The 25,503-nt window shown below is 45.0% G+C and overlaps 2 protein-coding genes across 7 annotated transcripts in view; one reads left to right on the forward strand and one right to left on the reverse strand.

Annotated features, from left to right (window-relative positions):
* The window catches only part of LOC142503799 (uncharacterized), a 15,520-nt gene extending 12,153 nt beyond the window's left edge, over window positions 1–3,367 (reverse strand). For 2 of the 5 annotated variants that reach the window (XM_075616515.1, XM_075616516.1), the window contains exons 1-2: window positions 1,746–2,002; window positions 1,177–1,241 (exon numbers count right to left, since the gene is read on the reverse strand). The gene's annotated coding sequence lies outside the window, so the exon portion shown is untranslated. Of the gene's footprint in view, window positions 1–1,176; window positions 1,242–1,741; window positions 2,003–3,223 lie in introns of those variants that run through there. The other 3 variants (XM_075616518.1, XM_075616514.1, XM_075616517.1) reach the window with 3 other exon arrangements.
* Window positions 3,368–4,979: 1,612 nt separating this feature from the next.
* On the forward strand, window positions 4,980–23,612 carry LOC142503800 (uncharacterized). Of its 2 annotated transcripts, XM_075616519.1 has the most exons (10): window positions 4,982–5,133; window positions 9,868–10,032; window positions 15,715–15,810; window positions 16,412–16,456; window positions 17,290–17,346; window positions 18,178–18,312; window positions 18,391–18,429; window positions 18,574–18,627; window positions 20,743–20,820; window positions 21,055–23,612. In XM_075616519.1, the coding sequence occupies exons 1-10, from the start codon at window positions 5,088–5,090 to the stop codon at window positions 21,843–21,845; spliced, it is 1,506 nt and encodes a 501-aa protein (XP_075472634.1). In that variant the 5' UTR covers window positions 4,982–5,087; the 3' UTR covers window positions 21,846–23,612. The 2 variants fall into 2 exon arrangements, with proteins under 2 accessions (XP_075472635.1, XP_075472634.1); XM_075616520.1 differs by lacking the exon at window positions 17,290–17,346 and having other exon boundaries at window positions 4,980–5,133.
* Window positions 23,613–25,503: the final 1,891 nt, after the last annotated feature.

Here is a 25,503-nt window from a genome sequence, read left to right on the forward strand (position 1 = left end):
CATCCCATTGCCTGCTCTCCCTTCCTGATTCTTAACCCGAGCACGAATGTATATTTACACTTGTATGTGTTTTCATTATATATTTTTTCCCCACTGTGTTTATCTTTATTTTACAAATCAATAATAAACGTTAAGTTTTATAATGTAGATTGTAAGCTCTGCGGGGTGGGGATTTCCTTTCCTATTGTCTGATCTTGTTTGTTGCACTTATTTTACTAGAATTCCCTGTATTGTCTCTTGTAAACCGCTGAGTACAGCTGTGGGTGCTAAATAAAGATATCCATACATACCTCACACCGAATAGCAAATTCCCCAGAAAAAAAAAATCTAAATAAAAGCATGTTGAAGTCCTTAATAAGAGTGTTGTAGGAGATGCAATGCTTTGCTATACAATGTGCTGGCAGCCACTTGAAGCAATTAAGTTCAAGTCCCAAAAGTTACACGTCTTTACTTTTCATCCTAATTACAAAAACTTACAAAACTTACCAAATCCATTAGCACTTTTTAATTCCTCAGAAAAAATGATCACAGATATTTTTTGCAGGGGCATTTAAATATGGCTACCGTTCTAATAATAACAATGATGATGATAATAATAATAATCTCTCTCTTACATATATATATATATATATATATATATAGCTGCAGTGTAAGCAGGGCAGGAAAAGTCCTTAAATCCTGCCCCGGGGTAACTAAGGCACAGGGAGATAAAGTGACTTGCTCGGAGTCACAAGGAACTCGCACTGGGATTCAAACCCACTTCAAAGTCGGTGCCATTACCATTGTGCTACTCATTACTGCCTAATAGCGCGGCCCAAATTACTACAGTTTTGGAATCGCACCCGAACTGTCACCTCATTACGTTATGTTCCAAACAAAAGCAGCGTCTGGAGCAGGGCTGGGTACCTCCAGTCCTCACAGGCCACCAATGGGTCAGGTTTTCAGGATCTCTGCTTCAGCACAGGCGGCTCAATCAGTGGCTCAGTCTTCGGCAGCCACCTTTGCTGGGATATCCTGAAAACTTGGCCTGTCGGTGGCCACCCCTGGTCTAGATTCTTAAATGATGCAGCAAATGACATGTTATCTGTATAAATGCTTTCACTGTGCAGCCAAGATATCGCTCTCTCCCATACAGGGATTGTAACACCAGAGAAACACAAATCCTTTTGTTTTCACCTTAGCCCTGAAACGAAACCAACTATGGAATAAACACAGGAAGCCGACGTCATGATCACAGGCAACTAGAAAGGGGAAAGAGAAAAGCAACCCTTTAGCGCATGGTGCAGTGTAATATCCAGCTGGGTCAGTGCTACTGTTCTGGGTGTTTAATTATGACTCCTGTACCAAGTACAGAGACAGAGGAGCCTCCCATATACTTCCTGCACAAGCTCATCTTTCTCATGCAGAGAGCAGGAGGATAATGTAACCCCTGCAATGCCTGTAGGTGGCTAAACTCACTGATTTGGAGTCTGTGTCACTGGCTTTTAACATCAGCAGGACATAAATGATGTCCGACTGATAGAAGTTGGCCCTTTCCCATTTAAAATGCATTTATTTTTTTGGATCTGCCTCCTTCACATTTTGCTGGTGTTGTCCCATAGAGGTTGAGATTTCTGCAAAGCCTTGTGAACCGCTGCAGCTGTAAATGCTTTGCAATGCCTTGCTGGCTCCTCTGGCAGTACAGGGGTTAATAACAGCACTGGCTCGCACTTTCTGCTGTGACTGCGCAGCACAGACATACCTACCCCGGGTAAAGACATGCAGCGCTCTCTTCCGTTGCCCTAAGTGCTTCCCCTCGGTGCAATAGAGAGCAGCAGCAGCTCCTGGCAGAAAGTAGCTCGAAAAACGCCCTTCTGTTGTCTTCCCCGCACAGGAATCGTATGAGGCTCCCACAGCCCAGGCAGCAGGAATCAGAAACTAAGCCGAGATGCTGGGGAAAGTTCTGTCAGAAGGGTGCAGCCTGACCTTTCCTCTGAGCAACGTTACACATCACTCTGAGCACAGGGGAGGGGGAGAAGCATGGCATTGTGGGATTTGTAGTCCACATCATGAAGCTGCACACATTCACAGTCAGGTTTGTACTTGTAGCAGAAAGTGCTGTAGACACCGGTGCCAGGTACATACCCTCCAACTGTACCGATGTTGCAGGAACACTGCATGTTTTTGGCTCCTATAAGACCAGCTGTACCGGTTATGGGACTTCCATAGGGCTTACTGGGAAGTATTGTACATGATAAATCTACATTATAAATACTTTTAAGACTGTAGGATGGTTGTTGGTGTGCTGTGTTAACTACATATTTAGACACTTGATGCCAGCTTAAGTAGACGAACAGCAGTGATACCTATTTTATACCCACACAATGTTGGAGGGCCTGCAGATGCAGGGCATGCTCTGTATGCTTTTCAAGCAGCAATACAACTTTCCAACTTTTTATTTTATATATATTTTTATTTGTAAAGAGTGTGACAATGTATAATTTTACCTTCTTACCTACTCTGTCAAGTGTTTGGTGCTCCTGTAATAAATCTGTCAAAATCCTGATTGTGTGCCTAAGGCTGCGCTTATAGTGCCGGCGACGCTACGTCGTCCGAAAACAAATACATTGCCGGCGCGTGCGCTTATAGTGCACGCAACGGCGACAAGCGACGTCGCGAAAACCTTGAGCCGGCAAAATTTGATTTTTCAAGGGCCGTCGCGTCACGTGACGACCCTTGAACAAATCAAATCGCCGGAATCCCGCGACCCCGCCGCCAGGCGAAACATAACTTTTGCCGGTGGCGACGGGTGACGTCACCCGCCGTGTCGCCGTTGCCAACTACGGCACTATAGGCACGGCCTTACATAATGGCTGCTTCAGTCAGTGTGACTCGGCAGCTACAATGTATCCTTATATTACTACGGTAACATTATCTATTGTTACAGTTTGCAGCTCGCACTGCTGGAAATGTTACAACATATCACAAACAGGCAAGTGTTGCAAAGATCTTGCATTGCTTGGGAGGTGGGTTAAAACCTGCTATCGAAATCAAAGGATGCTTTAAAATTCATTTTTTTTGCTGCTTTCACATCTCTGAGACTCGTATTTTTCAGGAAGTCTCCCAGACTCCTGCTACTAGTAACATTAATAAGCAGCATCACAGCCGTATAAGCCAGGGGTGTGCAAACTATTTGCGCTGCGCCCCCTGCCTGATTCCCCCCCGGTGCTCGCGTCCCCCCTACCTTGCTTTCCGGTGTGCGGGGGTCAAATGACGCTGCGTTGCCATGGCGTCGCATCACACAGCCAGCTGAATCAAGGTAAGTGGAGAGTTGCAGAGGCCTTACACGATCCCCCGGCATTAAATTAAATGCCTTGGGGAAGAGTGCGGGGCCTCTGCAACCGCCCGCGCCCCTGCAGAAAAATCTCGTGCCTCCCAGTCATACCTCTATCTGCTTAATAGAAAAAAAAACATAGTAGCAGAAGTCTGGGAGACTTCCTGAAAAGTATGAGAGCCTCAGAGATGTGAAAGCAGCAAAACATGCAAAATCTTGTTTTTTTTTTTTAAATCAGTTCTGTAGTATTAGATACTAGTGACCGTTTTTTGTTTTGTTTTTATTCAACTCTTAATGCCATTTTTAATGAGTTTTAAAGCATCCTTTGATTTCTATAGCCGGTTTTAACCCACCTCCTGAGCAGCACGAGATCTTTGTAAGACTTTCCTGTTTGTGATCATTTGTTGCCAATATTCCCAGCAGTTTGAGCTGCAAACTGTAGCAATAGATAATGTTACCTTAGTAATATAAAGATACATTGTAGCTGCTGCGTTTCACTAACTGAAGCAGCCATTATGTTAGGCTGCGTCCATAGACACTGCAGCCGTGCGGAGGCTGAGGGAAAGTGGGTGCTTTCCCTGGCCTTAGTATGCGTGCCGTTCGGGGGCGTGTCTATGGGCGGGCTAGTGACGTCACGGAGCTGGTTCGCCCCCATTGGGTGACTGATTTAAATATGTAAATTGACTAATTTCACAGGTATTGCTCCATGTGTGGTGTGCTCTTGCTCATTTCTGGGGGAAATCTCTCCATTTTGCACCAAATTATTACATTTTGCTTTGACTTTTTGGATTAAGAAATTGTTGGGAAGGTTTTTTTTACTTTCCAACTTGAGGTTTGACGAAACAAAATGTTATCAGGATTGCAGTCTTTATTAGTAAATATTAAAATGAATAGAACTTCTAATAAAATACCCACTCCCTGACCCAGCGACTGAACTGTTATTGAAAAAGTATTAATACTGTAACTGATTTCTAAAGATTCGGAAACTGTACAACGGTACAAATCCTTACTTTGCCTTCCAGCGGAGAAAGGGACATATCAATATATTATTTCTGAGTTCATTGTTAATATTAATAGTGCAGTGGGGGAAAAAAAGCTGTAACCAAGTCACATATATGGACAGGTAGTGTAGAAAATGTACACCATCCAATGAACAGTCATACATTGAATAAAACAAATACTGGGAGATAAAAAGGACTTTCACAATGTTATAAGGAGCTGGCAAGGCTTAAAAGAGGACTCACCCACTTCAGTGGCTAGTATTTTAACCACTGGACTCACCCTTCTAAACGTCATTGGAGAACTGTTTATAACAGTCTAGCACGGGTTAGATTAACCCTTTTGCTGCTAGAAGGACCTGCAGCACACTGTGAAAGTCTCTCTAGTATCAATAGTTTAAAGGGAAACCACATTTAGATCCTTTCACCCATATGCTATTGATCCAAAGTTATTACATTCATGTTAATTCTGGTTCAGAGACTCCAAACACCTATTGTCATTTTGTTTGGTACTTGTCAATCAGCCATAGTGCAAACTTTCCTCAAGCGCCATTATGCATGAGCATGGACCGGAAGTGACGATCCTCACCAGCCTGTAGTGGTGCTCTGCGGCTTCAGCTCGTGGGCGAGTGCTGCATTGCTAGGACTCCTACTGGAAACATGAACTTGCTGAGAACGTTTTGTCCCCAGGAAGTAAGAAGCCTTTCTCTCGGGGTGGAACGGACGCTGGTAGTTTGGCTGCCCCAAAAAAAAACAGGCGGGAAACATTGAGAGAGATGACTACCCGAAGACAGACCCGAAGTCAGACCCAGGGAGTGTATGGTGAGTGGACAAGTTCCTGGAGGAGAGGGATTTATAGTGTGTATTTAATACGTTGGGGGAATTGCAGAGACATGTGAGCAGGTGACAGTCTCTAAACTGAATGTGGGATGATCTGAGTTCAGTCCCACCCAAGAAACCCTTTCCCTTCATCATTAGAAACCTTCCACCTAATGGGATTGTTACAAGCACAATATGCTGAAAATATTCAACACGCGCGTTGTTTTCGTTGTTGTTGTTAAAATAATACAAAACATTTGATTATTCTGCAAAACCTTTATTTCGTGGCTATCAGGGTCCATGGGCCCAGACTTTGGGGTTTGTTTAGGCTTAAAATACATTTTTTTTTTTCATTTTTTTAAACTGTTAAACTGTTTAATAAAGTCTTGACTTTTAGGCATGAGATTCTTGATTTTATTTTATTTATTTTTTATTTTTTAAATTTTTTTTGTGAAAAATTAATTAGAATATTTGTAAATGAATGAGATTGGGCAGGGTTGTTCTAAAAACAACAGGAGGCGGTTTAAATTGTCTACATAATATAAAAATATACATGGGGATATGTGTGGAGCGCGGCGATATACAAGAGAGTTAAAATGCTGCTGTAGAGAGGGTACAAAAAAACATAAAGATCTTGCACTCACCATTAGCATTAAAAAAAAAAAAGTCTAATATATGCATTGGTGCTCAGATCCACTGCCTCCAACAATCGGGAATACAGGAACAACAATGGTTTGGGTTGGTACTCAAATATATTGCAAAGTATACAAAGATTACAAATTTCAGGGTCCATGCCCGAGGAGAGGGGAAAGTCGGGACTTAGAATCTGGCAGGCAGGCTTTTAGCTGGTTGCTTTTCTATTCGCGCAAGAGCAACTTTGAAAAGACCGCCCGCGCGCTTACTACTGGAAATCTCAAATCTGATTGGATCACACATTCTTTATAGTGTTCTGAGTTTTATTCATGAAACTCGGCAACCAGTCATTGCGTGGGGACTTTCTCAGCAGCCAATCGGAGACAAGCCGGTATGAAAAGCTGAGTCAGCGGGAAATCTGAAATTGCCAGGGGACATGCGCAAGTTTGCAACCTCTGTCCCTGGCTATCTCAATGCCACCTGCTGGATCAGGCTCCACTAGGCCTGGCAGAACAAATGGCAGCCCGAACGACTGCCATTGTCCCCCTTACCTGGGTACTTGAGCCCATCCCTGCTACCCAAATGCTTTCACACCTCCTGCATCCTCTGGCTACTTTGAACTTACTGGCACCCATGGGTTAGCCCTGGCAGCCTGCATGGACTTCGGTTCCGAAAGTCCCACTACCTTACAGTACATTACAATTACAATGTATTAATAAAATATACTTTAATACATCCCTAAGTCCCTGGGCATTGGGGATAGAAAGGTGTACTTTTATTTCTATCAGCCTTTATTCCCCACACACTATCTATTGGACTCAGACTGGACTCTGAGAGTCCCCTCACAACTTTATCTATGGTTGGGGCACCCACAAACCCAAGACAGGTTCTGGGCATTAACTGGGGTACCCCCCTTAACCTAGGGATCCCCTCAGCTACATGGACACTCCATCCCGTTGCCTGATTTACCTTTTATGGGCTATGCTGAAGCAGGGAACCCTAGTGATGAGTCACGAAAGCGTTTGTCAAGGGGATATATTGCCGGGACAATGTGCCTACATATATCCGAGAATCAGGCATGATTCCTGGGTACCTTTTTAGGGGAACCGACAACTCTGGACCCCAACTACCTAGGCACATTCTGACATCAATGCCTCTGCAAAATCCCCCTTGAAACTCATGCCCTAGCAATCCCTGCTCGCTGACATGCCAGGAAAGATAAAAACACAATACTTTTTATTACAGGTTATGCATTGAAAGGTACAATGTTACTGAGCCCAAGAGCTAACTCTCTTGGACCCTTATACTGTATACAGATCAAGGGTAACCAAAAACGGGCTTAACCTTTATTTGAACGCCTGATTACCCCCTACCGTCACACTGAGCAGTTAATTTAGAGAGTTATTCCCTTTTTCGGAAGGATCGAGCAAATGGAAGAGGAGGTGGAGTATGCTTATATGTTAAACCGGATCTAAAACCTATTATAAGGGAAGATGTTTATGAAGGAAATGATGAAAATGTAGAGACCTTTTGGATAGAAATTAGCATTGGAGGTAAAAGTATTAAGAAAATGTTTGTAGGGATCTGCTATAAGACACCAAATATCTGAGATTGAGGAAGCTAAAATACTTTTGCAAATGGAGAAGGCATCAAAACTAGGTCATGTTTAATCCAGACATAGACTAGGGCAATGAGATTAGCATTACAACAAAAGGAAACAGGGTTTTGGGGGTGCTTAAAGACAATTATATGACCCAAATTATTGAGGAACCAACCAGGAGAGGGGCAATACTGGATTTGGTAATATCAAACAATGTAGAAGTAATAACAAATATTCAAGTCCTGGAACATCTGGGTAACAGTGATCATAACATGGACTCGTTTGAAATAAATTATCAAAAAACAGATTACTTAGGTTCAACAAAGATCTTAAACTTTAGAAAGGCAGATTTTAATAAACTGAGGACTAATCTACAAGTAATACATTGGGATAATGTTTTTGCAGGGGAAATTGTAGAAATTAAATGGGCAGTCTTTAAAACATTGTTAGAAAAGCACACTCATCAGTGCATACACTTGGGTAATAAGTATAAAAGAAATAAGTCAAAACCAATGTGGCTAAATAAACAGGTAGGGGAGGAAATGGAAAAGCAGAGGCAGGCGTTTAGATTCTTGAAGTCAGAAGGGACGGAGGCATTGTATCAGAATTATATGGAATGTAACATTGCAAAAGGGCAATCAAATTAGCAAAAATGGATAATGAATAAAGGATTGCAATAGAAAGTAAGATTAATCCTAAAAAGTTCCTTAAGTACCTTTAATGACAAAAAAATGAGAATAGAAAATTTAGGACCCTTTCAGTCTGAGATAGGCAGGTAGATTATTGGAGATAAGGAAAAAGCAGAGGTATTAAACAAATTCTTTGCCTCTGTGTTTACCAGGGATATGGTAATGATTCGGGGGTAATGCAGATGATGTGGTCTACTTAGATTTTGCAAAGGCTTTTGATACGGTTCCACGCAAGAAGTTGGTGTACAAAATAAAGCAAATTGAACTCCGTAAAAATATATGCACCTGGATTGAAAATTAGTTGAAGGATAGACAACAGAGGGTTGTCAAAAATTGAACTTTTTCAGGTTTGGCTAAGGTCGTGAGTGGAGTACCTCAGGGATCGGTACTGGGACCTCTGCTTTTTAACTTGTTTATTAATGACCTTGAGGTTGACATGGAGAGCAAAGTCTCCATCTTTGCTGATGACACAAAATTGTGTAAGGTAGTGAAATCAAAGCAGGATGTAATTTCTCTCCAGAAGGACTTGGAGAGACTGGAAACTTGGGAAGGTAAATGTAAGGTTATGCATTTGGCATGCAAGAATAAACAGACGACTTACAAATTAAATGGGGATAAATTGAGGGAATCCTTGATAGAGAAGGATTTAGGAGTGCTTGTAGACAGGAGGCTTAGCAATAGTGCCCAAAGTCATGCAGTAGCTGCAAAGGCAAACAAGATCTTACCTTGCATTAAACGGTAAATGGATGGAAGGGAAGTAAACATAATTATGCCCCTTTACAAAGCATTAGTAAGACCACACCTTGAATATGGAGTACAATTTTGGGCACCACTCCTTAGAAAAGACATTATGGAACTAGAGAGAGTGCAGGGAAGAGCCACCAAATTAATAAAGGGGTTGGACAATCTAACTTATGAGGAGAGGCTAGCTAAATTCGATGTATTTACATGAGAAAAGAGGCGTCGAAGAGGGCATATGATAACTATATACAAATATATTCGGGTACAGTACAAGGAGCTTTCAAAATAACTATTCATCCCAAGGACAGTACAAAGGACTCGGGGGCATTCCTTAAGGTTGAAGGAAAGGAGATTTCACCAGCAACAAAGGAAAAGGTTCTTTACAGTAAGGGCAGTTAAAATGTGGAATTCATTACCCATGGAGACTGTGATGGCAGATACAATAGATTTGTTCAAAAAAAGGTTGGACATCTTTTTAGAAAGGTAAGGTATTCAGGGATATACCAAATACGTATACATGGGAAGAATGTTGATCCAGGGATTAATCTGATTGCTAGTTATTGGAGTCAGGAAGGAATTTCTTTTTCCCCTTATGAGATATCATTGGATGATATGTCACTGGTGTTTTTTGTTTGCCTTCCTCTGGATCAATAAGCAAGAATAGATATAGGATAAAGTATCTGTTGTCTAAATTTAGCATAGGTTTAACTTGATGGACGTACGTCTTTTTTCAACCTCATCTACTATGTAACTGTGTAATATGTAATTATGAGATCTAAGAAATAAAAACCGCATTGGAAAGGGCAAAAAAAGATCTCTTAAGAATTGGGGATTAGCAGGGACTGCTGCTTTAAAGGAAGGGAAAATTGAGTTTGTAAAAGTAGGATTACTCTGACCACTGAGCTGGCCATGTTTATGGGCTGAGTGATGTCACAGGTGCAAATGTGCATTGATGGGAGCGGGTTTGAGACCATCAATGAGTTTGGTAAAAGGGAAAGCACTGCCAACCTGCTCCCAACTTTGTGATTTCCTCAGGCGCAAAGTCTTTTTACGTTGCATTTTCTTTCTGTGCAGGAGGAGGAGGAAACGCGGGAGGACGAGGAGGAGGAAACGCAGGAGGACGACGAGGAGGAAATACAGGAGGAGGCGGAAATACAGGAGGAGGAGGACTAGGACGAAACGCAGGTGGAGGAGACGATCTGAACTTGGGACGACCTCCAATCAAGAGAAATTCAAAAGGTAAAAGAGAGGGGTCCATACCTGGCATTGCCAGTGTGGATGTGTTTAATTCCCCTGATCCATCTTCTTTAGGGGCCAACAATAGCAAATGGGTGCGATCCCTCATGTATAACAGTGTCAAGCTGTGCTGCCCGCAGACCAGACTAACCCCCAGTACTGAGGTTGAGAGGGAATAATCACGCACCCACAGTAGTGAGGGCGTGCCCGGAGTGTGGATGGGTCGTGTGGCCAGGGTCGAAGGGACTAGCCGTAGTACTTGCCAGAACCGGACGTAGAGAAGGTACCATAGTGAAGTCCGAGGCCAAGGGTCGAGGGAAGGAGAGGTCAGAGTCGATGGGGTCCATGAGCCGAGTTCGTGGGGTCCGGGAGGTAAGCGAGGTCGAGAGGAAGCCGGGGTCGAGGAGCCAGAGATAGTAGGAAGACAAGCCGGTTCGGTAAGAGGGAGCTGGGCACAGAATCCAACAGCACAAGGCAAACGAAACTATGCAGAGCGAGGTTGTATTGGAGCCACAGGTGTAATAAAGCGCATGGGACCAATCAGAGGAGGAGGTAGGACAGAGGTGGGCCGAAGAGCCATTTGTGATAGGGCAGGGTGTGATGAGCTGTTTTGTTGCAGCTGGACGGCAGGGAGGCGTGAGCCTGGATTCAGAGTTGGCCGGTGGGCGGAGCTATGAGATTGGCGAAGTGAACAAATTAGTCTGTGTGACGCGCGCCCTGGGGCAGAGACGGCGGCGTATGAGAGAGCCACGGGGGGGGTCCACGGCGCGAGGTAGGAGCGGGGGTAACTGCAGCTGATCGGCCAGGCAGGGAAGGGCAGCGCCGAGGGCGGCATATGCCCTGACTCCTCACAAACAGAAAAACAAAGAGTTTGTAAAGAACTAAACAATTCTAATTTCTTTGGGAAGAAAGCAACAATTCTTTTTTTTTTTCCAAGGCCCTTTGGATAGGGGAATTTGTTTGTCAATGAATATCTCCTTCGTCCCATAGGCCGCCCTGTTCTTGTCAGACAACCAATAAAGTTGAGGAAGAGGAGATTTTCCTGCGCAAATTCTTGTTGCTACCACATAAGAGGAAGTAGCCAGAGGAAATCAAAAACACACTTGCCAATATCTACGAGCCAGGAGAAACTGTACTTCTACAGCAGAATTTCAGAAACAGGCTGATTTAAAATTAAGATTCCTGAACAGAGGCTATAACATGGGTTCCATCAAGAAAGCCCATCATCTGGCCCATAACCGCAACAGATATTAATTACTTATCGACAGCAGGAATTATGTTGAACCTAAAACAAATAGATGTATAGGTACTTTCAGCAACCAATGCCCAAAAATTAAAAAACATTTTATCGGCACATTGGAATATTTTGCCGGATAAAGATCTCTCAAACCTCCTCAACCAAGTATTACAAACCGTAAAGCACGCTTTCTGAAAGACCTGCTAGTCCAGTCATTTTTCTAGACCTATAAAAAAAGAAATGGTTAACATCATTGATAACTGGACGCTTTAAATGCGGCACCTGCAAAGCTTGTCAACTGAAAGCTGCTAAACATTTCTGTAACTCCAGTGGAACACAACAATTCACGATAATGTCATTAACTGTAAGACACTAGGTGTGATATGTCAGATCAGGTGCATATGTGGACAACAGTTTATTGGCAAAACATTCATAGAGAATTCAGATGTATAATCCTTAGACATATCAACTCTATTCAGAATGAATTAGACATGGGGTGTGCAAACTGGGGACGCAAGGTTTTTCGGGGGGGGGGGCACGGATGGTTGCAGGGGCCCCGCGCTCTTCCACAAGGCATTTAAATTAAATGCCGGGGGATCGTGTGAGGCCTCTGTAACTTCACTTACCGGGATTCAGACGCTCGGTGTGACGCGTCGCAATGGCATCGTGGCGTCATTCATGTGACGTGATGTCACATGACCCAATGACGCCGGTTGCCATGGTGACGTGACGTCACAAGACCCCGGCAAAAGAGGTAAGGGGGGCGCAAGCATGACGGGAGCAGGCAATGGGGGCGCAGCTCAAATAGTTTGCGCACCCCTGAATTAGACACCTTTAGTGAGGCATGTCAATAACTTTCATAATGGCAACTTCATGGGTGTTTCATTCATAGGAATTGAACATGTGAAAGGTAACACCAGGAAAGGCAATTTAAACACACTTTTACTTAAAGAAACTCAATGGATCTATAAATGGCAAACACAATATCCTCGTGGTATCAATGACGGTTTTACCTTCACTCCATTTATATAGATTCTAGGGAATATTTGCCATTATAGGGGATCTGTATCTGTACATAGGTTCTCATTCAAACTCTTGCTTTCTATGCTTCCTGCAATCTCTGGTGTAATAGCTACATTTAGTAGCTACAATGTACTTTTTGTCGATACAATGCTGCAGTTAACCATCTATTTTTTTTATCTAAGGCTGTGAATATAGTGACTGTGCGTGAGCCGCGAACACGAGGCCGTACCTCTGAGGCCGGCCATAGAGCGCGCGATTCTCGGCCAGGCAAACACTTTTGCGTTTGATGCGCGACGGCCGGGTCTTGTGCACGGTTCAGCCAATGAGGGCGAACTGCTCGCGTGACATCACGGCCACGACTCCCCACCGTTCAAACACAAATCGCGCCAGCTCACGCGCTCCGTCACACACAGCCACTATAAACGCAGCCTAACACCACTTATTTTAGTTGGGACAGTTGTGTCCGATTTTTGTACATAGTTTATATTCACCTTGATGTATGTGTACCAATCCCGCAGGCAAGCAGCACTACCGCTGTATACACAGCGCCATGACTACAAATAGTAGCGTCATGGTTCTCAAGGCAACAATGAGGTGTACATACAGAAGGAATTGACATTTGCATCATCACCCTTAAAAGTTGCTGCTTGGAACGAAACGTTTGTTGGGGGATTTTTAGAGTGACGTCAGACGTTACGGAGGTTGGAGCTAAGGGTACGGGAGTCTGACTGCTCCGATCGCTGCATGTTCACTGGACAGTGTTTGGCCACCTAGAAGAGTCATTTTAGAAGGTAGTTTGCTATGTTACAAGAGTGCAACTGGCGGTACATGTCTAGTGCATGAATTCTTTATAAAAGCCGCTGCGCTATTTAGCTAGTATCAATGTGCTTCAACACCAACACAATACTCCTCTGATACTATTGATGCTAATATGGTGTGCTATTGACACGGATACAGGGGCGTAGCTATAGCCCGGGCAAATCCAGGGAAGCTGCACACTTGGGGGGGGGGGGGGCGGCTCTCCCTCCCCCCCCCCCCCCCCCCCCCCCCCCCCCCCGTCGGCGGCCCATCGCTCTCTTCAGACAGGTGGGAGAGACGTATGCGGCGGCGGCCCCCGGGCTTTAAACAGAAGCAGGCAGAGGAATCGACTTTTACACAGCAGAGCAGGACAGCGGGGGAGGAGCTCACTCTAGCAGCCGACACCGGAAGTAGGAAAGACTTCTGGGTGAGACCACTAGCGCGCGCTTCTCCCCTGCTGTCCTGTTCTGCCTGTGTAACAGCTGCTGATTCCTCTGCCGGCTTCTGTTTAACACCGGACCACCCACAGGTAGGCATGGGGGAGGTGGGGGGAGAGAGAGGAGGTGATGGTGGGGGGGAGAGAGAGGTGATGATGGTTGGGGGGGGGGAAGAGAGGTTATGGTGGGGGGGGGGAAGAGAGGGGTTGGTGGTGGTGGGGGGGAGAGGGGATGATGGTGGGGGGAGAGGGGATGGTGGGGGGAGAGAGAGGGGGTGGTGGTGGGGGGGGGAGAGAGAGGGGATGATGATGATGGGGGAGAGAGCGGGGGTGGTGATGGTGGGGAGAAAGGTGATAATGGTGGGGGGGAAGAGAGGCTAAGGGTTCCAGTCCAGGCTGACCCGCCCTTACCTGGCTGCTGTAGACATTTTTATCATTGGCAGCCTGCTATATTGGCTGCACCTGTTCCAGGGCTTAAATAGCAGCCAGTGACTCCAGTCCCAGCCCGAGCATTGTATGCGTTTAGCTTTGTTCCTGGCCACTCTGTGCTTTAGTTTCTGAGCCTTCTAGTTCCTGTGCCTTCCCTGTTCCTGAGCCTTCCTTGTGGCTTGCCTATTGCTGTGACTTGCCTTTTCCCTATGGCTTCCCCGTTCCTAAGCCTTCCTTGTGGCGTGCCTTTTGCTGTGGCGTGCCTATCCCTGCGGCTCAGCTGTTCATTGGATTTCCCTGTTGCTGACCCCAGACTGTGACCCTGACTTCGCTGCCTTCCATCTGCCCTGACCTTTGCCTGGATTCTGCAACTCTGCGGCCAGCCCCGACCTCTGCTTCCATACCGACTATGGATACTCTTACAGGACTCTGTCCCTGGGCCCTGGTTGGTTTATTTGCATCCCTACCTCAGCCCTGCGGGTCCACTTCCTGTTTGGAGACGAGCATCGTCACAGAGAGCTGGTGATGATAGTGCAGGGAGAGAGCTGGTGACGATAGTGGTGGGAGAGAGAGGGGGGGGGTGATGATGGTGGGGGGAGAGAGGGTGATGATGGTGGGGGGAGAGACAGGTGATGGTGGTGGGTGGAGAGAGTGAGCGTGGTGGTGGTGGGTGGGACAGAGAGGTGGTGGTGGGGGGGGGGAGAGAGGTGATGGTGGTGTGGTGGTAGAGATGGGGAGTACGGGCAAAGATGATTAGGAGGAGGAGGATGCAGAGGAGGGATGATGAGCAAGGATCAGGGAGAGGATGGGGAGGGAGAAAAAAATTGCAGTTAATATTAATGGGGCCCTGAAATTCTTTTTGCCCGTGGGCCCACCGGTGTCTAGCTACACCACTGCACGGATCTGTTCTGCTAATTACAGATTGTAAATATCCACACATTTTATAGGGCTTTTTGTGGTCTTGTGCATTGTATATACCACATTACTGTGAATTTAGAGATGTGCAATACCAGTGATTTGGCCCTGTTTGTTATACCAGCTGCATCTCTAACGGTTAATATCAATATAGCACTACGTTTATATATTAGGTGCATATTCATATCTGTACATATTTAGAGAGATTTGCTGCTGGCATATTCGGATAGAGTACATTTCTACCTGTAATCTACTCTAGATTTTTTCCAGCAGTCTGGATATTTTGTACCGTTAGTTGAGCTATTTAGCTGACCTTTGATCTGATTACCTACCAGCCCAGTAAACAGTGTCCCCCCCCCACCCCTCTATCCCTCCACCCTCCCAGTTTTAAATTTGCTATTTCCATTGTTGCCTTATTTTTAATTTAACACATTAAATGTTAAGTCTTAATCACCTTCACATCTACTTTGTTCTTCATTGGTGTGCACACTATTCGAGAGATTCTTGGGTTTCTTATCCCCTTTTATGTGTGAATTCTAATTAGCTTCTTTAAACACATATAACCATGCTAACCGCAAACTTTTAGCTTCTTTTGTTTCTTTGGGAAAGAATGAATTGTTGCTTTTTTTTCCCCCGAGGCCCATTGGATAGGGGAATGTGTTTGTCAATGAACATCTCCTTCGTCCCATAGGCCGCCATGTTCTTGTCAGACAATAAAGATAAGGTGAAGGAGGAAGAGAGGGGCTTTGCCTGTGCAAACTCTTGTTGCTATCACACAAGAGGAAGTAGCCAGAGGAAATAAAAAAACACACTTGCTGCTTTTAATGTTGTTGATTTTTCCCCACAGACTTGAAAGCTGCTCATAACTTGCCGACTGACCCTGGGGAGAGCATTGCCGGCACCAGCAGGAGTTCAAAAGTACAGGATGGGAGCTGGAGATCCGGTGAGAGAATGGAGACCGGCAGGGGGAGGGTTACTTTCTGCCTTGCACATAAAACTCCAGTTTGCAAGACCCCCTCGCCCCCCCAACCATTCAGGTTATAAAGATATCCCTGCTTCAGCAAGGGTGGCTCAGTGTGCCACCTATGCTGAAGTAGGGATATCCTTATCACCCTTTAGGATTGGAGTTGGAAACCCCTCCCATAACACGAATAGTATAGCATCTCGACATCACAAATTGTCTCCAAAAGCTTTTATTATTGTGCATGAGCGCCAAGCATTTATCAGCATGATTTTGCTGTTTAGAAATCTTAGTTTTTAAGCATCTTGCAGAATGGACACAATTCTGTTTGCAAAAAAAAACAATGTCGGTTAACGACATTCATCATATACTTTTTTTTGAGGCGCTGGTGAATTAAATAGATCAGTTGTGATGTTGTAGCTCCTAACTGCTTAGTGAAGGTATAGTAGATGCTGCCTGTAGCGTCACTGTGGGGGTCGGTTACTTCTTTGGATATAGATGTCTGAGTGGGGTAACTCGGTGGGAATGGGGACATTTCCAGAAAACACTACTCACTATCTGTTTCTTCTTTCTCGCCCTATAGTTCCTGCAGACAGCGGTGACACAGATAATGACCCAGCAAAGAACGGTGATCTATCCCCGGGGAGCGCAATCTTTTTCCCCTGTGCACCCCTGCCGGCTGTCCCCCTCTTCTCGCTTCCCCCCCTTACCTTTGTTCTGGGCGTCATGACGTCACGTTGCCATAGCAACGCATTGTCGCATGACCCCGCGGCGTCTTTTGACGCCGCTTTGCCATGGCAACGAGTCTCCAGACGCCGTCTGAACCAAGGTAAGTGAGGTTTACAGAGGCCTTTGCCTCATCCTCGGCACTTAATTTAAGAGCCTTCGGGAAGCGTGTGGGGCCTCTGTAAACTCCGTGCCCCCCGCAGATAATCTCACACACCCCCAGTTTGCGCACCCCTGATCTATACACAACTTCAGACAGGCAGCTTCCCAACATAGGTTGAGTAGTTTGGTGCAGTGATGGGATGTGTCCCTCTGTTCTGATTGGCTTGATCCTCTTTTTTGTTTTAGGGTTGCTGTCCTCAGAGGGCCTGCTATGAAAACTATATTGAGCACAAATAAAAACATAATTCCACAATGCTTTCATTGTATATGGGCCACATAGATAAAAGAGGGAATTCACAGGAGAGCGTGGGATGGAGGTACAGGAGAAAGAATAAAGTGGGCATTAGGCAAGAGAGATGCAGAAGAAAAAGAGAGAAGGGCACAAGGCAAATTGCATCTTGAACAGTGCTTTAGTCTGGATATTGTATTGTTTATGGGAAATACGAAGAGCAAACAAGCTTAAGCTGCCCTGACCGTTCTTTTTAGCAATATGTTTTTTTGGGCTGGGTTATTAACTAAAACACAAAAGGTCTTACTACACACTCCGCAACTGGACAAATCTTGCTTTTTTAGGGAGAAGAATTATTGATGATCATAGACACAAGAAAGGTGAAAGTTTCAACCAACAAGGTACTGTAGCAACATAGTCTCATCAACCCACACACAGCTGCACACTTGTACTCTCCGGTTCATGATCAGCATCATAGGAGATGTTTGTAAGGTGTCTTAGGCCGAGCTTATGGTTACCACACGCGTGCACGTGGCACACGCCTGCCACCGCATGATCGGTGAACTGTGGCTTCTCTGTGCTGCAGGCGAATTTCAAGAGGGAGGCGTGGCATTGCGCGTGACGTCACGTGAGCGGTTCCGCCTCATTGGCTGAACCGCTTCATGTGACGCGGACGTCACGCGGCCATTGCTTGGAGAGACTTGTCTCTCCTAGATTCTGTCGCACGGCCGCAGCACACTATGCGCACCTTTAATCTAATATAAGTATTTGTTTTGGTGGCGTGCGCCATCGCACGCACCGTCGCCGTAATTATAAGCTCGGCCTTAGGCCTTGATTATTCCAGATGCCGCTGAGCGCACGTGCGATCCGGTGACGTAACTCAGCGCTGCCACCGAGTGGCTTCTTGATCATGCAGGGGAGACAGGAAAGGATGCAAGTAGGCGTGGCGGAAGCGTGGCTGTGAGCGGTTCGCCCTCATTGGCTGAACCGCTCAAGTGACGCGGCCGTTGCCTGCCAAAAACAATTTTGAAAATCTCTTCAGGAGACTGCCGCCTTGCAGCTCCAGGCGGCGCGCTGGTATGTAAACCTACATAGATTTATGCAATTTGCTTCCCTGCTGTGTCGCGACGCTGCCGCGACGCTGCCGCCGGTTTCTGGTGTAATCACGGCCTTAAGGAAAATATTAGGTGACCTGCTTTATGATTGTGCTGTCTACCTATTTCTTTCTTCAGTTGTGGTGGATGATGATGATGATGATGCAGCTGATGATGAAGATTATGATGATGATGAAGATGATGACGATTATGACGAAATGAGATGCAAGGAAATCCTTCCTAAGATTAACTGTAAACCGCACTCCCAGGAAGGTGAGGGAAAGGACACGTCGGGTAGCGGCTCCTAATGTCCCCAAACGTAGAATTAACCTCCCTTTCCTTTCCAATCAGGATTTGGTGCTTTAGATACTGATCTTCGAAAACTCCAAGGTAAGTAGAAGGCGTCTGACAGACAGCTTCTGTTTTTGAGTTGACATTCACAAGCTGTATGAGCGCGCATGCAGCTGAGTGCTCTTAGTGCTTGTAAATTGCTGACCAGTTGATGCCGGGCTCTTTTATTTTTTTTTCTTGCAGCCCCTGTAAGGGAGAAGACCCCCTCGCAGACTGAGCCCCACCATTTCTCTGATGGTACGTTATCGGCTTCTAGCACCCACCAGTTCCAAATAAGAACAGAGAGTAGAGCGCAAAATACTGAATACAAATAATAATAATAGCAATAATAGCATGTTCTTGTATAGCGCTGCTAGTTTTACGCAGCGCTTTACAGAGACATTTTGCAAGCACAGGTCCCTGCCCCGTAGAGCTTACAATCTATATATTTTTGGTGCCTGAGGCACAGGGAGATAAAGTGACTTGCCCAAGGTCACAAGGAGCCGACACCGGGAATTGAACCAGGCTCCCCTGCAGCAATCTCAGTGTCAGTCAGTGTCTCACTGAGCCACTCCTTCTCCCCAAATAAAACAAATACGTGTGGTGTCCTGTGATGGGTGCTGCAGTGGGGTGAATTCAATCCCAATTCACTATAGGAGAAGCAGTAACTTTAGCAATAAATAAGGAGTCCGTAGCGCACTCTCATCCAGGTAGGTATGGAAAACAGAACGAAAACAAAAAGGGAAAGTAGTGTAGTACTGTGAGAATTCCACAAAAATAATCACAGAAAATATATAGTGATACTACTCACATTTTAAGTGAGAAATACAGGCGTTTGGGTTGTTCCGAGTAACCAACTCATATGATGTAGTAGCTCATCCGCTGAAGGAGCAGGATACTCCCAGAAAAACAAGGCAGAGGACAAGAGGATAACGTAGAAAGCTTTATAAACAAAGTATAGTAAAAACAGTAACCACAAGTGGATAAGTGACCGTAAGCAGTGAGACCCCCTGGGTCGCGGAGTGGGGGACAAACCCTGGAGAACCCCTTTTACAGCAAGCCTTACTAAGGACCTCTGGACTGCTACACAGTGACTTTTTGCGGACGTGTGTAGTAAAATGTGAGTAGTATCACTATATATTTTCTGTGGTTTTTTTTTTTTGTGGAATTCTGACAGTATTCCACTATTTTTCCTTTTTGTTTTCGTTCTGTTTTTCATACCTTCTGTACCTGAATGAGAGTGCCCTTCGGACTCTGTTATTTCCAGTCCCCGTCCCCCCCCCCCAGTTCCAAGCAGATTTCATACAGCATCACTGCTTCCTTTACACAGCCCTGTGTGTGCAGCATGGCCTCCTTCTGTATGTGTCTAAAAAGTCCAATATAGTGCGCTGCTCAAAGGGAAGGACAGAGAAACATATAACTAACAGTATGAAAAAAATGTTTTATGGTGCTCTATAGTAGAAAAAACAGCATTACAGATGATGAATTCATAATAAGAATGATTGGAATAATTAACCCCTTGAGTAGATATCTATGCCGAAGAGATGATTGTCCCAAAAAGATGTATAACTGGTATATTATAATCCCACAGAGCACAGTAGTAAGGATACAATAATAACACCTGCCGGTGACCAGTACTAGTAAAACATCAAATTCCACGGAGCAATACTATGGCATCAATTCAGTATTCAAATGAAAATGTAGACCAACTGGAATAAACTCACATCGGATGAATGTCCTCAATCAGATGTGAGTCCGTGGTATCCAATGGTCCAGGGGTTAAGTGTGCCTCCATCTGTAGATTGACATGATCAGAAGGACGAAAAAACGGAGCACTACATCCAGTGCTGGAAAGCCAGTAAATAGCAACAAGAGTGCGATCCCACAATAAAAATTAAAGCTTATTTAATGGATCAAAAAATACAAACAAAACACCAACTCGTTTCGGACTATAAAAAGCCCTTTATCAAGGTGAATAAGCGGGTAACAAGACTGGGTCCTCGGTCGAGCTGCAGACACGACCCCTTCACGGTCACGGTCCTGGTACCTTGCGCACAGCACATGACTTGTTCCTTGAGAGGAACATACTGTTCCTGATGCGTCCCCATTAATGACTTGGATGTTATATCAGCACATTTATGACCTGCATGTTGTGTCACAGGAGAGTGTGAGAAGCAGACACAGGAAGAGAGAAACCGAGAATGTCATAGCAGAGATAGAGATAGAAGAGATGCATACAGCTAAGAGAAAGGAAGGAAGGAGCACACAAACCATTTTAAACAGTTCTGTAGTTTACATTTTTGCATCGCAAATAATAGTTACCAAGTGTTAATTGTGAATTGGGCAGCAAACGTGTCCCCTTTTTTCCCCCAGATGAAGGTAAACCAAAGCCAAAAATTCAGAGACTTCCCTACTCCAGTCTCACTCCTCAGACTTTGACTTCCAGCAGTGGTATGTCCAGTATACGCAGCTCTTTAATGTGTATCACAAGCTTCTTTATCTCATACCCTCTCTGGTTCATTTTCTCACATTATGTATTTCCCCCTCTCTTTCTTTGGGGATTAACTTCTAAACTACAATAGCTGTTAGCAGTCATTATCTGTTATTCATTTCAATGTGCAGTAATGATTGCTCATGGCTGTCACAGTATAATGAAAAACCTTCTGTGTGTCCTCCTCTTTACAGATTCTAAGCAGGACGACTCCTCTAAGATGCTAATGGTCTTTGCACTGATTGTTTGTGTTGTTGCGGCTGCCTTTGCGCTGCTAGTTCTGAAACGCCAACACATGAGCAGAGGACTTGATAAAAGACCAATCCTTAAAGATTTCCACAATCGGTTAGGAAAGCTGCAGTCTTTGTATCCTAGTCAGGATGAAAACCTGTGGAAACGGAGTCAGCGCATCTTAGAGAAGCACCTTAATAACTCCGAGAGCAACCAGCAACCTGCTATCCTTCTGCTGGCCGCAGCCCATGATGCAGAGCATACGCTGCAGTGTCTGAGCAACCAACTGGCAGAAGTGTATTCCTCCTCTCTTAATGCCAGCTACATGGTTATTTCTCAGGACAGTGACGTTAGCAAGCTGGGAATAGATAAGTCTCTGATCTCGGGCTTCCAGTCCACAGACCGGGCAGCAGTGCTACATCGGCTGGAATTGCTGCCCACTGGCTCCCTGCTCATTCTGTACAAGTACTGTGACCATGAGAATGCCGCCTTCAAGGAAGTGGCACTGGTGCTCACCGTGCTGCTGGAGGACCCGACACTGGCACCAAAGCTGTCACTTAAAGAACTGGAAGAGAACGTCAGAGACTTCCTCCAGGTCAAGTTTACTGGTCCAAACCGCTCCAGCGCCCACAATGAGATGGATGTGGACAAGTGGAGTGGTGTGTGGAGCCGCATCTCCCATGTGGTGCTCCCTGTGCTACCTGAGACTCGAAACAGCATGGGAGACTGTGGGGAAGAAAAGCAGGGAGCATAAGTAGACCAGGAAGCTGTGGTGGGTTGGTGCCCCCTGAGGGGAATAGCACTGCTATGTTACTCTTGGCTTGGAAAAGCCCAGAGTCCTATAGAATAATGTCTCCCAGGGCTGCTGGATTCAGCTGTACATCCTGCCAAGTTTGTATATCTCTCTACTCCTGAGGAAACCAGGTTGTGAAGTGATTTAGAAAGCATCTGTGATTAGAAACATTATGCTGAAACATCCACGTATTCAGGAAATTATAGAATATCCAGCAATTCAGAGTATAACCACCAATTGGGGCTACATACTTCCAGCTGACTGGATATATATTAGATGCTAGAGACCTTAAAGAACCTTTCCGCTGACGGAGGGGTCAGTGACACATTGCTTTGCAGTGTGCTGCTGCTCTGTTAGCAGAAGGGTTAATGTGCTCTAACAGGGTAGTGCAGAAGAGGCCAGCCGATACAATTGAATTAAAGCCAGAAGAGATTGACGCCTGGAAGTATATAGAAATTACTGAATATAACCTGCAGCTCTAGGGCAGGGGCGGCCAGCTGCAGTCCTCCAGCCACCAACAAGTCAGACTTTCAGGATATCTCTGCTTCAGCACAGGTGGCTGTCAGAATGACTGATCCACTGATTGAGCCCCCTGTGCTGAAGCAGGAATATCCTGTAAACCTGACCTGTTGGTGGCCTTTGAGGACTGGAGTTGGCCACCCCTGCTTTAGAGGATTTGCCGAGTTTTGGGTAATTTAAAGGTGCAATCCTCTCCTTTTTATATTTGTGACAATGCCCAGCAGCCTCAGTCCCTGGGTGGTCTTTTATCAGTAACATCTTAACTTGTTTCTACCCTAAGACCGCGTCCATGGTGTCACACGTACCTGTAGCTGGAGCAATTTGTATCCTAGGTAGACGCGACGGGGAGGTGTGACCGTGACGTCACGGGGCTGGTTCGACCCTCATTGGGCGAATCGCTCACGTGACCCAGCCGTCGCACAACAGAAACAAATGTATTTGTCTCCTCATGGATCGCAAACGCAGGCGCTTATCATCGCGCGCGTTCACGCGCTATATGGGCAGCCTCATAGAGGCACGGCATTTTGATCGCGCCATCACGCTCACCATGGACACTGTCTAACTCCTAAAGATGTCGGTGACCTGGGTATAGAACAAATTTTTACCTGAGACTGGGCAACTTTCAGGATGCTCAGTTGGAACACACAGGCTAATCTCTCCCACCTTATCTGTTCCAAGGTGGCAAGAAACAGAATGTAACCTGTCCCAATGACTCTTTCCTGTCTCTATTCTCTCCTCTCTCGTCTTTTTTTATTTCCTTCTGCATCTGTTCTTTTTGCTCATGTTTCTTTTCAAATATTTAAGTAGAAATGGACACAAGTAAACGGCATTGTGCCTTTTTAGCTTTTGCTTTGTTCATTAGAAGTGTTGAAGTGGTGTAAGAGAGCCTGACACTGTCATCACTTCCAACGTTTAGACAGACCGTCTGTAAAACTGAAGGAGGAGGAGCAGCGGTTTCAACACCAAAGCTCTGAAACGCGTCGAGTTTATGGCTGACCAGTGAGTTCGAAACATGTGAATGAATATACTCATTGGTTTTCCAAAAAACATGCTCTGGCCGTATCCCCTTTAACAGTTTTAGCACGTCTGCTGAAGGGGATTTGGCATGAATTGACTGTAAATAGAACATGCATCCATAATTTGTCATCTTTGAAAAAAAAAAATAACTTTTACGAACCTTTCTTGAAATAAAATCTGTTTTGATAGTAATTGTTTGAAGATGCTACATAATAGGTGGGAACATTCCAGATACCTGTTTCTCCCTCCCTCTCCTCTCTTTTGTCTCTGTTGCTTTCCACTCTGTTCAACCCGAACCAGTGAATGTTACGGTGTGTGACCGAGAGGCACCTTATATGTATATATATTGTTCTAAAGCATTTAATTATTTTTTATTCGGCTGAGATGTACTGTAAGAACATTTTGATAAAGTGGAATTCAAATAGGCTTTTCATGTAAAAAAAAATAATAATATATTTATCTATAAGACTATATACATCTATCTTTCATATAGCACTTCTCTCCCACAGGGACTCAAATCCCTTCACAATTACAGTACAGTGCGCTGTACTCAGCACATAGAATTTTTACAGACTCTGTTCCTGCCCAGAGCTTACAATCTGGTTTTTTTTGGTACCTGTGACACAGGGAGATCGTGACTTGCTCAAGGTCACAAGGAGCTGACTCCAGGAATTGAACCAGATTCTCCTTCAAATACCTGTGTCGTTATCAGGGTCAGTGTCTCTACTCACTGAGCCAAATTGTTGACAAAAGATGCAGCAAAGACTCCAGCTTTACCAGGCTGCCTCTGGAAGTGCCGTGTTTGTCTTTCTTCGATAAGAGTTTCGCTTTCTTGTATTGCTTGCGTTTTTGTCTTTTTATGACTGATAAGAATTTGGTCGCCTTGTTTTGCTTGACCCCTACATCCTACCCCAGTGGTGCTCCATTCCAGTCCTTAAGCCCCCCAACAAGTCAAGTTTTCTGGATATCCCAGCTTAGGCTCAGTCGAATACTGAGCCTTTGATTGAGCCACCTTTGCTGAAGCAGGCATATCCTGAAAACCTGATCTGTTGAAGGCAGGGGGGTGGGTTGGCTTGAGGACTGGAGTTGAGCACCCCTTTCCTACCCTTTACCTCTCTTACAAAAATTGCACTTCCTGATGAGCCACAATTTGTGCGAAACGCATAGTGATCATGTTGCGCCATGGCTGAGACACTTGTTCCTGTCTGGTGTCCATTTTGGATCACAGCAAAATTAATCGGAGCCAGAAGCCGCTAACAGAACCAGGAAGTGACGGATGTTTTAGTTTGCAACACAGGTCATGCCCCAGCGTGCAGGGTACTGAGCTGCACGTCTTTGAGCCCTCATGAGTGCCCAGCTAGCCCAGCGAACAGGGATTTGTTCACCAACATTTACTTCATTGTAAGTGCTCATATACTTTTTATTCCTTTCATTACAATCTTTATACTTCTGTCTGGTGCGCTTTGTGTTTTCTCTACCTATTTCTGGAGATCCGATCTCCGTGATATCTTGAGGAGCCTGGAGTGCTCCAACACAGCAGCAGCAGCAGCAAGGACCAAAATCAGAAAAGACGGTGCAAAACCGCTAAAAATCACAAACCCCTATTGGGACAAATAATAAAGAGTGGCAGCCAGACAAAAACTAACTGTACAGTCAGTAACTTAGCATGAAAAGAAAAAAAGATAATGTCGGCGCCAATTATAATAGTGAAAATATTCAAACCATGTGGTGAACAGTCCAAATCAAAGTCCTTTGGTAATTGATGATGGATGATGAGCAAAATGCAGATTCTCTCCAAAACGTGACGTGATATATGAAAAAATAATAAGAGAAGATTATAGTGCAGTATGTCAGTATTGTGGACATAAAAACATATAACACTAACAACATATAACATACAAGACAGACTCACAACAACAACAAGCCAGACAGAAAATAATAAAAAAGCTATTTATTGACAACTAGTGCAGGATTCTGGAGGGTGTCACACACCAATCCGGGGGGGGGGGGGGGTAAAATCGTTACCCTACTCACAGAATAAAGGATATTTAAAAGCAGTAGGACTGGAAACACTTTCTGTGGA

The sequence above is a fragment of the Ascaphus truei genome, chromosome 10, assembly GCF_040206685.1.
Source record: "Ascaphus truei isolate aAscTru1 chromosome 10, aAscTru1.hap1, whole genome shotgun sequence".
In the NCBI taxonomy this organism is placed as follows: domain Eukaryota; kingdom Metazoa; phylum Chordata; class Amphibia; order Anura; family Ascaphidae; genus Ascaphus; species Ascaphus truei.